The following is a 13622-nucleotide window of genomic DNA, read 5'->3' on the forward strand; positions in this document are numbered from 1 at the left end:
AAAACGAGCTCTTCCCGATTAGCAATTTTAAGCATTAACAAATCCATCTGACTTCTTGGGGATTATTTCTGAAGAAGAAAATCACACCAGCGATGACAACATTCATTCTTCATCCGACTCAGAAGACATTTCACATGCCGATACCCAAAATGACAATGTGCAAGCTGTTCAACCTGTTCCGTCTAAAGACATAGAAATCACATGGAACTTAGAACCTTTTAAGCAAACTCGAAGAGCATCTAGTGCAAACACTATAAAAACGGACTCCTGGCCCGAGAAGATACACTATCGCCAAAGTATGGCATATAAAATTTTTTCAAGTTGTGATGAACGATAATATTCAGAATATTTTGGTGGAAATGACTAATTTTGAGGGTCGAAGAGTTCATGGGGATAGCTGGGAAGCATTAGAGGAAATTACACTTGAATCCTATATTGGCTTGTTATTACTGGCTGATGTGTATAAATCATATGGTGAATCATCAAAGAGTCTGTGGGGACCAGAAACAGACTGAGCCGTTTTTCCACCCGAAATGTCGCTGAATCGGTTCTGCTGCATCTCACGTGTGTTACTTTTAAGTGACAACTCTGATCGAGGAGCACGAAGAGTAAATGACAAATCTGCACCTAAGAGAATTCTGTGGGATAAGTGGGTAGAAATACTGACAATGTAACCGTTGATGACCAACTGATGGCTTTCCGAGGATGTTGTCCATCCAAACACTATACACCAAGTAAACCTTCGAAATATGGGGTAAGGACATGGACATATTGTGATAGTGGTACTTCTGACGTTTTTAAGGCAGAAATTTGTACAGAAAAACCATCTCGACAAGCACCTGAGAAAAATCAAGAATTGTCATTGATTTGACATACGAGCTAAAAGGACAAAATGTCACATGTGACAATTTCTTAACATCATATGCATTAGGCATAGGACTTCTCAAAAGACACCTTACAATGCTGGGGGTGGGGAGTGGTTAGGAAAAGTAAGCCTGAACTCCCTAATTACATATCAAGTGCAGAAGATGTTCACATGTCAAAGTTGTCTTTTACGAAGGATATCATTGCCGTATCTAATGCTCCGAGGAAGAATGAACAGCTTGTCCTGTTGAGCATAATGCAGAACAGTGAGGAAATAAGCATCAGATACACCTACACATTCAAGACGATAACAGATTGCTGCCAACAATCATCTCACACAATTTTATTGATACTTCTACCTTCAATGCATTTGTGCTGTGGAGAGAAATAATCCAGGGTAGAAAGAAACTCTACAAAAGAAGACTATTTCGCAACGAACTGGGAAGACTCCTAGTTACTCTTTACACTAAAGCTAGAAAAATGCTACCACGAAGTGAAAAGTCAACTGCCATTGTTAGAAGAACACAAACAGGAAGTCCATCAACACCAAGCCCCATGGGTGGCAACCAAAAGCAAATATGCCAGATGCAAATTCTGTCCGTCTAAGTTAACTGACGACAAGACATCAATGAGCGCTACCTGCCACAGCTAACAGTACTGACAATACAGGTTGGCTTACCTTATTTTCATTAAACCATAATGTCTGTGTAGAGAGTTGTCGGACAACTAGTCCATAAAATTGCTGTTTTGCCCAGGCGATTATAGTAATCACCATCAGAGCACAGTTGAAACGATATCAGTAACCAGTACCAGCTGCATCCGCACACACTTTCGTACACTGATGACTGCTGTTCTGGATCACACGCCTGTGTTCCAGAAACTACGATGCTGAGGGCTAGCCACGATCAGTCGAGCATGAATATGTCAAGGCGCAATAGTCAACCCTCTCTGAACTATCAAGGATGAGAAGGTGGCCCATCTGTTGGCCTGTGCCTTGCCTGCCCCAGTGTAGCGACATGCCCCTACTGCAGAGTTTCATGAGACAATTGTGTCAGACTATTCTGCGTACCCTTCCCGAGTTCTTTGTGCATTAAGTGACCCCCAAGAGACACATATGTCAGAGAACCATCACGAATGTAACATTTAACAAATATTTTTTCTAAAAGGTAGATCAGGCTCATTCTTAATTGACTATTTGTAAATGAGTATTTTGTTCATTGACCTTGTTGTGTTATGAATTCCATGTCTCATGTATATTTTGTTAATGTCTTGTGTTGAATGTGGCAAATTTGACATGTTAGGTCATAAGAGTGCGACCAAAAGTTATGTCGATGTTGTTGTGTAGATATTAAGTGTACACTACAGTTAGGATGGAGTACATTCAATACTCATAGAATTATGTAACTATTCCTGAAACATGGGTAGTCATAGCAAATTTCTCTGATAATTTATTAATAATGTTCAATGTTTAAAACGCCTAAAGCCCACATGCTCAGTTTTGGATTTCGTTGTTTCGTGTTTGGTCAGCACCAAGAGTAATTCAATATCATATGAGGATGCAAATGTACAAACTTTCATTATGGGTGTTCTCAATGTCAGTCCAGGAATTACACTTTATATATTACACATTCTTAGACAAATCCGTCTCCAGCCATCCTGATTTAGGTTTTCCATGATTTCCCTAAATCGTTTCAGGCAAATGCCGGGATGGTTCCTTTGAAAGGGCACGGCCGATTTCCTTCCCCATCCTTCACTAACCCGAGCTTGCGCTCCGTCTCTAATGACCTCGTTGTCGACGGGACGTTAAAACAACACTAACCTAACCTTAGACAAATACCAATGACCTTAAGTCAGTTACCTCGTAATCTGAATGTTCTACGACAGAACTTAAATGTCAGGCAGAGTAAGTTTTAAGAATATGCTGTTGAATGTAATATTAACTATGACCTGTGAGTTTAGATTTGTTCTTTATTTGTTTGCTGGATCATTTGTCCTTATTGGTTAAGATAGCATCATGTCTAAGGATTTGCCTTCTGCTCATAATCCAGCACTAAGTAATGAGGTTAGGGTATTCTCCATGGATTTGAATCTGGTGGAGTCAATGTGGTACTAATAATCAGATGACGCACTAAGGATTGCGGTGTCTCTTGACGTTTGATAATCTGGACTGACCTTGAGGCACGCCAAAGGCTGAACAAACTAATCGAGGTGTTGGAGACAAAATTTTGCTTGTAGCTGCACCACTACCTAGCTAAAGAGGGTGCCTTCAGAACAATATTTTAAATAGATTAGCGGTGTTATGAAACACGGTAGTCAATTCTGCATGCCACTTAACTCAAAACTCGAATGTGATTTTGCGATTCAGTAACTGACAACAGGGTAAGTCAGAATGAGAGCTACTGATGAAATGGGTGCCCTCTCTGATTTCCATTTCTTTCCTTTACTGACATGATGATGGTCTCACTGGTTTGTGGAAATTTGCAGTACGCATGTGAATGTACACTGGGTTAGATGTGGGTCGGGCGAGCGAGGAACAGACTGGAGAAATGGGAGCGATCGGGTGACGGGCTCTCTGAGCGGAGACCGGAACGGCCGTCCTCAGCGTCCTGCCGCACAGCCTGGTGTCTTTCGGATGAGTAGTGCAGCGCCGTGTTTTTGAGGACCTCCTTTGACCATAAACATCCGCCGCTTGTAGGAAGCGAGGGCTAAGAGTATCAAAGTCTTGCCTCATAGCAGCTATTTTCAAAAATGGTTCTGAGCACTATGGGACTTAACATCTGTGATCATCAGTCCCCTAGAACTTAGAACTACTTAAACCTAACTAACCTAAGGACATCACACACATCCATGCGCGAGGCAGGATTCTAACCTGCGACCATAGCGGTCGCGCGGTTCCAGACTGTAGCGCCCAGAACCGCTCGGCCACTCTGGCCGGCGCAGCTATTTTCTTTCATTTTTTTTATTTCTCAAGTCCTCAATCGCAAGGCCAAACGCGCAGTTGGCGTTATAGCTTGTGACTTCAAAAGCGTAATGCTGAAGTCGATTTTTTTGTAGTAGGGGCGATGTTAATGCTGTAATTAGCATCTGAACGAGGAGCACTATGGTGGCGAGATTCTCTAGTTGGAGGGAGTCTTCGCGATTGGGCGGCAGTGCTACTTAATTTTGCAACTGGCAACTAGCAACGTCTGGTGGGAAGGAATTTGGAGGGCGTAAGTGAATGTCACAATGGTTTAGTCACGGGAGTGTCAACATTAGCTTCCGGTTCGATCGCAGAGGTGTCCACACCAGCTTGCAATTCGGTGGAGGAGGTGTCCGGATTGAACCAGGAACAGAAGCAATGGAGGGTGGATCGAGTTGGCGTTACACTTTGGCTGAGCCTTCAACATCTTCGAGTTGCAACACGGTGGTGACAACTTCGTCTTCACGAAGGGCCTCGCGCTTGTCCAACGTGTAGCTTGACGCAACTTCGTCATCTTTTGAATGAGGATCTCTCGCAGGTCTGCTAGAGTAGCTCAGCTAGATTTCACGCTTTTCGAATCCAGGATGATCGACGGTCTCCGGTTCATCGCACTTGTACTGAATGTGTGATGTCTGGGGACCGTCATCAACTTCCAGTCAGTCTTTCCGCCCGGAATTTGCAGGATATATAGATTGCAAATGAAGTGAAATATCGTGTGTCCAGGACCTCCTATTAGGGAGACTGGTCACCTGGCGCAAGTCTTTTTAGCTGACGCCGTTGTGGCGATGTGCGTGTTGATGAGAATCATATGATGATTAAGACAACACAACACCCATTCCCCGAGCGGAGAAAGTGTCTGACCCAGCCAGGAATCGAACGCAGACCCCTCCCATGACACCCTGCTGGGCTGACCAGTCAGCTATGAGGCACACGTAAGAACGCAGTTGTACTTCACTAGAGTGTAATTCTCAAGTGGGCCTATAGTAAATTCATAGATGGGCAAGTAACACTGCTATCAACTATAACTCATATTTAAATTTAGAAACACAGTTGTCACTGTTTTTATAGCGGAATTTATATGTTGCTTAGTAGATGTGTTTCTGAATAGATTTAAGTGTTTAATTAATCAGTATTTCTGTTTGGTACCTTCACTGTAGTAAGTTAGATGCAATCAACCAGTGTTCAGGGAAATACTTTCAATCACAGTAAATCATATGGTGGTGATGATGAGATCCCATACTCCGAGGAGCGTAGGGGACGATGCGGGAGACCCGCACCGCTGCACGAGGCAAGGTCCTAGCGGAGGTGGTTTGCCATTGCCTTCCTCCGACCTTATCGTGAATGAATGATGACGATGAAGACGACACAACTACACCCAGTCATCTCGAGGCAGGAAAAATCCCTGACCCCGCCGGGAATCGAACCCGGGACCCCGGGCGCGGGAAGCGAGAACGCTACCGCAAGAGCAAGAGCTGCGGACAGTAAATCATATAGAAATAAATATTGTTCCAGTCAGGGCTTTAAGGAGTATGCCGAGGGCGGTAATTCCGCGTTATCCACTTAACTTTGTGGCCAATTGAAATTCTACAGTGTCAGTAAAAATGTTAAAATGTTATTTAGTAAAAAGTGAATTATTAGTTGAAAATACTCGATGTAGCTGCTACAGAGGTCATGGAAAAGAACGAGGAGTGACTGAATGAATATTTCACTCTGCAACAGGCTGTGCTCTGTTTTGAAAGATCCAAGCAGATCAAAACTGTGTGGCGGGGCTGGGTCTCGAACACCAGATCTTGCGTTTCACAGGCAATGCTCTCGCCAACTAAGCAGTTTAAGCACGTGCCTGTACAGCTGAGCTGGTATGAGAGGCAAGCTTCTGGGTCAGAGTCCCTGCTGGCGCACAGTTCTGATCTGGCAGGAAGCGGCAGTGAGAGGCTGGTCGCCGTCGTGCACTCACCTCGCGCGTACATGCTGGCGTCGCGCAGGTACTGCTCCAGCACCTCCTCCTGCTCCTCGTTGCCGTCCAGCTCGCGCACGAACTTCAGCACGCCCTCCTGCTTCAGGCCCAGCTCCAGGTTCTTGCCTGAGTGTGTGACATTATTGTTCATATTTTTAAAAAAAAATTGTAAATATTTTATTGAAACTGTTAAAGCAGAAATAGAGACATTTTGTTTGAAGCGAAATCGATACTGAAACTCTTTGATAAGATTAAAATGAGTGTACATATTAAGAAAAAGGGTGTAATATTTACTGTTAAATATTGTAAAGATATCTATTTGTTATAATTATTAAATGTAAAAAGGTGCTATAATGTAATTATGTGTGTAATAGTTACTGGCACTCACTTAGGGCTGTATGAGATATGTATAGTATAAAAAGATGGAGTAGTCCCGTCAGGAACGGAAAGCTGTGTAAGCGTAGGAAAAGGTGGGAGCGGAAACGACTGGCGCGCTTTGGCGGGCGGGAACAAGGTCAGTCGGTGGCCAGTGATCTTAGAGGCAGTACGTACAGCGCCAGGCCAGCATAGTGTGGAGTGCGCCATATTGCTACATCTTGCCTCGTTTGGAAACTGCAGTTTATCACGGCCTGGTATGGGGAGAAAAACGGGCTGTTGATTATGAGATGGATCATCGCTATGAAGAGGAAATAAGTCCGACATGCACAACTGCTCTTGGCCGTTCTGATATTAATGCAGTTGTTGCCACCAACGCCACCGTCGCTGATCGCAGCTTACAGGGTACGACATTTGGGCTGTGTTTTATAGTGCGTGCCAGGAAGTTGAAATTTGCTTTAAGAATAATAACCATCATCCAGATTAACAATTGTGTCCACCTGATAATTTATTCCGCTCATAAACCAAGCAGGATCCCAACCTGGTGCATGATAATTCCGAGTGATCGCAGCTTACAGGGTACGACATTTGGGCTGTGTTTTATAGTGTGTGCCAGGAAGTTGAAATTTGCTTTAAGAATAATAACCATCATCCAGATTAACAATTGTGTCTACCTGATAATTTATTCCGCTCATAAACCAAGCAGGATCCCAACCTGGTGCATGATAATTCCGAGTGATCGCAGCTTACAGGGTACGACATTTGGGCTGTGTTTTATAGTGTGTGCCAGGAAGTTGAAATTTGCTTTAAGAATAATAACTATCATCCAAATTAACAATTGTGTCCACCTGATAATTTATCCCGCTCATAAACCAAGCAGGATCCCAACCTGGTGCATGATAATTCCGAGTGATCGCAGCTTACAGGGTACGACATTTGGGCTGTGTATTATAGTGTGTGTCAGGAAGTTAAAATTTGCTTTAAGAATAATAACTATCATCCAAATTAACAATTGTGTCCACCTGATAATTTATCCCGCTCATAAACGAAGCAGGATCCCAACCTGGTACATGATAATTTCGAGTGACCTGTATTCAGCCAAGACTGTGAAATATTTAACATATTGTTGACAAATCAGTGATTAATCAGTGAAATAATTGATGGAAGGAATAACTGAGAATTTCATAATTGACATTGCTATTATTTTCCGTGTTAAAATGATTACGTAAGGTTATACCACATACGTATTAATGAAACGAAACACTAAGTTGATGATTAATGGTGATAAATAGTAACGTTAAACAGATTATAGTGAATCAATGAAATGTTGAGTACCAAATATGTTGAAGTAGAACCCCCCCCCCCCTGTCCAAATTTACTTTTGTTTTCATGAAATCAGTCTGTTTGATTAAGCAATTGGATACTGTAGTTTTGTTTCCAGCGGCTAAACTTTTCTTGTATTGCTGAACCATATTTGATCTAAATCTAAAGTGAAGTCTGTTAGGTAATTAGGGAGTTGCAATATTTTCTGGTGACCTACTCAGCTCCATTACGTGTGACTAATTAGACTGACAAATAATAGTGTACCACCAACCACACATATTGTTATCGATGCAGAATAGTGGTCTAACTACTGTTATTTGCCATACCTCTGAACTAATGACTTATTTGAAGAAACAAGTTAAAGTCTGATGCTTATTCCTTAGGTTAACACACACTGTTATTACACTTGTTTTTGTGGTTTTGCTGTCCGGATAGATAACTGTATTTCTGTTTGTTACATTGCTTATTATTAACAGTATAGTATATGAATATTACAGTTGGCTTTGCATGGCAGTATGTTTTGTAAACCAATTCAGAGAATACAAAAATACACGCAAGTACTACATCTGGTTTTACATATCAGGACAGCAAATAACACACACAAGTCAAAATTAGGAATATTACAAGTGCACACGCAGCAAACACCACTCGCTGCTCACTTGGCCTGCAAGAGGCCACAGGCTTCCTCTGGATGCACATTCATTATGTGCATTTGTTTATTTATTCATGAATGGAAATTTGTCACGTTTGTTGACATGAGTGCATAGTCACAGGCATGAAAACTGATATTTAGCGTTGATATTGTACTAAAAACTGAAAATTTGTTCCTGACAGGAAGTGGAAACTAAATTTCCTGTTTTCCTTAATATTATCACTTCATTTCCTCAATACAATTTAATCCTAAAGAGAAAAAAAATTCGCATGATTACCACTGAAACGTAATTAAATAAATCAAAATAAAAGTTCTCTTCTTTCCAACTATGAAGAAATGCAAGGGATCTACAGTATAAGAAATGTGACCTTACTTAATTACTGTACCAAAGCTTTATTCTTCCAGAATGAGATCTGTACATTTTGAAAACTTCCGTTGCTAAACTTCTCTTCCTCTTTGAAAACGAAACTGGTACTTCAAGCGTATTGCTTACTGAAGTCCATCTGCGTACATTTTTTTATAGTCCAGTGAAACTGTCAGAAAAAAAGCCTGTACCTTGCAAAAGGTGGGGTAGAAGATTTTATGTTTTTAACTCGTTCATATTGTTGGAAAGGTTAGAAAACCAAGTTTTGCCAACAAAATTTCTCTTGGGAAAACTTTCTGCAGCCAAAAAACTTCGAAAATTTCGGACTTTTTTCAGTTTTTTCAAAATATCTCAGTTTGATTTGCTCCTATTGCTTTGACGTCTATTTTCCTTTTTAAAGAGCACAAAATTCTCTACAAATTTGATTTGTACAATATTTTTCTACTCCCAATATCTAAGGCGCTACAGCGCGTAAAAAAATACCAATTTTTCAAATTTCGAGCAAAGTGGCAAATTACCTAATTTTTGAACACTGTTATTTCACTTTCTATCTGTGTGGTATAAACATATTACTCATCATGTTATTCATTGGAATTTACCATCTCACTCTGCTGCTGGGCCAGGACAAACAGCATCATATTCAGTAACTACGAACACATTCACGTCGGATTGCGTGAAGTTTATTTGTGTTACAATATGTAATACGATTGCATGCACGTGCCGTACATTTTCTACAGTTGACTCACGTTAATGATCAGTTATAAGGAAAAGTATGTAGGAATTGTTCTTTAGCGGACAAAAGCGTATTTATTCTTTGGCGGGCGGAAGGCAATTATCTCTAGCGATTGTTCACAGCGCGCTGACAGCTATTAGCACACAACAATAAGGGTCCTGCAGTTTGGAGTCGCCTCCATTCAGTATATGTTGTGGTGCTGAAAATGAGTATGTCTGACAGGAATTTGTGTTTCATTTGCGAAAAAACTGTGGTGAGTGGTGGATGCAATGTGAAAAAGAAAGGACTGAGCACACTTATCGATTGTAGTGCTAAACGCAGGGAGTCTGCTCACACCCGTGTTTTGAAAACGCTCAGTGAAGTGATTGTGCATGAAGCATGCTACAAGTAGTACATTAATGAGAGAATGATAGCAGCTAGCCTTCGACATTCTCAGGAACCAACAGGCGTGCTACGTCGGTCGCAGGAAAAAGGTCAGTTCTAGTTCAAAGAGAAATGCTTCTTATGTGCAAAAGGGAATTCTGATGACTTTTTAACCAAGCAGGTAAGACTGCCATATGCCAAACGAAATTTTGATGGAGGGTACCTTATCCACAAAGTGACTTGGACTCGAAATGTTTGCTTCAAGTCAATAGCCCAATGCTATGTTTCTTACCTGCAACGTCAATTTGTATCTCAATTTGCTATTGTATTTGATGGGTATCAATGTGAGGGAGACAAATGTAGCACAAAGAATGCTGAGAGGATTCCTAGGTCCAAAAAACATTCTTCGGTTGACGTTGTGGTTGAATCAGAGATGGTGAACCAAGTCCCTCAGGACAAGTTCTTGTGCAACGAATGAAACAAGATGCGTTTGATCACACTTCTTAAAAAGGAATTTCTGGAGTGTAGCGTTGAAGTGCACCAGGCACAAGAAGATGCTGACGTTATTATTCTAACATGTGTCATTTCAAGAACCAAAGATTTTGGAAGTGTTGTTATTGTAGGAGAAGATGTTGACCTGCTTGTGCTCATGACCGGTTTGGGGCAAGGCATTGAAAACTTATTTTTCTTAAAGCCAGGAAGAGGAAATGCAGAAGACAAGTGGTTTTCCCCTGCATCTTACAAGTTTTACAGTGAATATATTCTGTTCACTCACGTCTCTAGCGGATGTGATACAACATCCGCTTTTTTTGGTCAAGGAAAAATTAAGTGCTGCAATGTTGTTGCGAAAAATGAACACCTAACCTCAGCGCTTTGCACGTTCAATAAACCACATGCTACCCGTGAAGAAATAATAACAACAACAAAACAGATTACTATCGCATTGTATAGTGGAGGTGTCAGCAGTTCCCACACACTAGACACTTTGCGGTACCAGCTATTCGCCAAGTCCTGCCACAAAAAGCAAACTGAATTTTGCACGGTTGCCACCTACACTAGATGCTGCACAACATCATTCGTTGCGGACTTACCAACAAGTCCAAAGTTGGATGGGAAACTTGAAACCTCCTGAGAAATGGGACTGGAATCACAGTGACCGCGGTCCAATACCCGTTATAACGAGCCAAGATCCAGCACCTGAAACACTTCTTCACATTGTTTCATGCTCATGCAAGCTGAACTGTGGCGGAGCGTGCTCATGCAGAAAAGCGGGTTTGGAATGTTCTTCAATTTTCAAGAAATGTGTTGGGGTCAACTGTGAAAACGTGCCAAAATTTTTATATGAAGACAGTGAAGAAGATGTGATGGAGGGTGTTGAGGAAACCGCTGACGAAATCAACGAACTTGCTGACGCTGACTCGCTGTTTAAAGAAGAGGTCAATCCGGGATCAACTCTAGGTACAGACCCCGAATCCGTAACTCAAGGTATTTCTGGTGACACTGAGGAACCTGGCCCATCAAAACGTTGGAAGTGATGCTCATATCTGTCTCAAGTGGGCTAATGTGCGATATTACAAGTATTACACACCCAGAACTGTCAACATTTTTTAGTAACTGACAATGCATTTTAATTGTAATAAAGCTACTTATTTTTAATGTCAATTGTGTGGCTTTTATACACAAGAATAATTACCTACCTAATCAGGTTGCCTATTGCAGCTAATAATAGTTCAGTTTCCTGAGGCAATTTATTTTGTGTGCATGTGTGTGTGTGTGTGTGTGTGTGTGTGTGTGTGTGTGTGCGTGTGTGTGTCTACGTCTCTTAATGATGTATTTTTATATTTATAGTTTTACAAATACCAAGGCTGAGGTGGCCCATAGTGAACTTCAGGTAGTGATGTAAGAATCACAATAGTTGAGTGCCCAGCAATCCTCATGTTGCACGCAGAGAAATTGAATACTTGAAAGTGAGATGGTAAATTCCAACATATAACATGATGTATAATGTATTTATACTACACAAACAGAAACTAAAAAAATAGTGTTCAAAAATAAGGTATCTTGCCACTATGCTCAAAATTTGAAAAATTGGTATTTTTTGAGGCGCTGTAGCGCCTTAGATATTGGGAGTAGAAAAAAATGGCAAGAATCGAATTTGTAGAGAATTTTGTGCTCTTTAAAAAAGTAAATAGACGTTAAAGCCATAGGAGCAAATGAAACTGAGATATATTGGAAAAACGGAAAAAGGCCGAAATTTTCCACGTTTTTTGACTGCAGAAAGTTTTCCCAAGCGAGATTTTGTTGGCAAAACTCGGTTTTCTAATATTTCCAACCACATGAACGAGTTGAAAAAATAAACTCTTCTACCCCACCTTTTGCAAGGTATATCTGCAATTTGACTGGACTATTATCAGAGCCCCAATAAATGAAGTTCGTCATCTTATAAGGCTATGAGCAGGAAATGCAGATATTTTTCTAAGGATTTTTGTGGCCTTTCGTTATGAAAATTCCGAAGTTTCGCAATGTGAAATTCCTGTAGTTAGTGATAAAATGTCCTGCCCGCGAAGAGTACGCATTATGACACTGGAAATAAGTATCATGCGAGTTGAAGTATCTCTTGGACGGTAGTGTAGCTAAATTCAGTTTTATTGATAAGGGTCATCTTCTTCATAGTCCATTACCGAATTACCTTTCATACTGACTAAAATATAGACTAATGAATCTAAGATGTTGCAGTGTGTGCAGAAAGGTTTCGGAAGTAAGACAATTTTGCTGAGCTTCTCGTCGCTTGGTACTACGTATTTGTCTCACTACGTCATATCTCGTGGATCTAACCTGCGTACTGAGGAGTAAATTTTTGTTTCTCCAAATGTTTCCCCAAACATTAGGCTCTGAGTGCGCTACCAGGTATAATTGTTAATTTTTATCCTTCTTAACGAAATACTTCTCTGCAGCCGAGTCCCTAACACGCAGTTGCGCTGTGGTGCTCGACTCAGATGTAGCTCGTTCGAATTCCAGCTGTTGACATCACTGGTTTTTGGCCTGAAAATGTAGGAGGGTTGGTTGGCGTACAGTTCCTGATCATGTGTCAGAGTCAAGCTGAAAATCTCTCCGCATTGTTGGCGGCAATCCGTCCGTCGACTGGGGACGTTAAGATCGACACAACCCTTGCTGTTATCTGAGAGTTGTAGGTTACAGGGTGACAATTACTGAACTACATGAAAAAAATGTAAATTAGTTACAAATTACGGCATGTGCACACTTTATTCAAGATTTAAATATCCTTATAGATATGCGGATTTAAGTTATGAAATGTTCGATACGCCATCCATCATTGGCGATAATGTGGAGCAGATGAATAGCGAAATTCTGCATGACCCGCTGATGTGTCGGAACACCGATGATGACCTCCTCAAAGGCTGTGTTCAGCTCAGCAGTGGTTTTGGGGTTATTGCTGTGCACCTTGTCTTTAATACGGCCCCACAAAAAAGAGTGGCATGTGTCCAGATCCGGAGAATATGGCGGCCAGTCAAGGCCCATGACAGTCGCCTGTGGGTACCTCAGAGCCAGAATGCGGTTCCCAAAGTGCTCCTCCAGGATATCAGACGCTCTCTAACTTCGATGGGGTCGAGCTCCGTCTTGCACGAACCACATCTTGTCGAACTCAGGGTCACTTTGGATAATAGAGATGAAATCATCTTCCAAAACCTTCACGGATCGTTTGGTAGTCACCACGCCATCACGGACTATCGCTCCGATTATTCCGTGATTGGACATTGGATACCACACAGTCACCCTTTGAGGGTGAAAAGACTTCTTGATCGCGAAATGCGGATTGTCAGTCCCGCACGTGCGCTAATTTTGCTTATTGATGAATCATCCAAATGAAAGTGGGCTTCGTCGCTAAACCAAATCACACAGCGCTTATTAATTCTCATCACGTCCCGCGACCAAACGTCCAGTTTGAACCTCCTAATGCAAACTGTTCAGAAGCTATGACGATTTTATTTCATATACTTCAATAATCGCCACCCT

General features: G+C 41.5%; 1 protein-coding gene across 1 annotated transcript in view; it reads right to left on the reverse strand.

The window, feature by feature from the left end:
• The window catches only part of LOC126482223 (atrial natriuretic peptide receptor 1), a 1286869-nt gene that overhangs the window by 743238 nt on the left and 530009 nt on the right, over positions 1-13622 (reverse strand). The window contains exon 5 of the mRNA XM_050106202.1: positions 5778-5903. Coding sequence (XP_049962159.1) covers positions 5778-5903 — 126 coding nt within the window. The remainder of the gene's footprint in view (positions 1-5777; positions 5904-13622) is intronic.

The sequence above is a fragment of the Schistocerca serialis genome, chromosome 5, assembly GCF_023864345.2.
Source record: "Schistocerca serialis cubense isolate TAMUIC-IGC-003099 chromosome 5, iqSchSeri2.2, whole genome shotgun sequence".
In the NCBI taxonomy this organism is placed as follows: Eukaryota; Metazoa; Arthropoda; class Insecta; order Orthoptera; family Acrididae; genus Schistocerca; species Schistocerca serialis.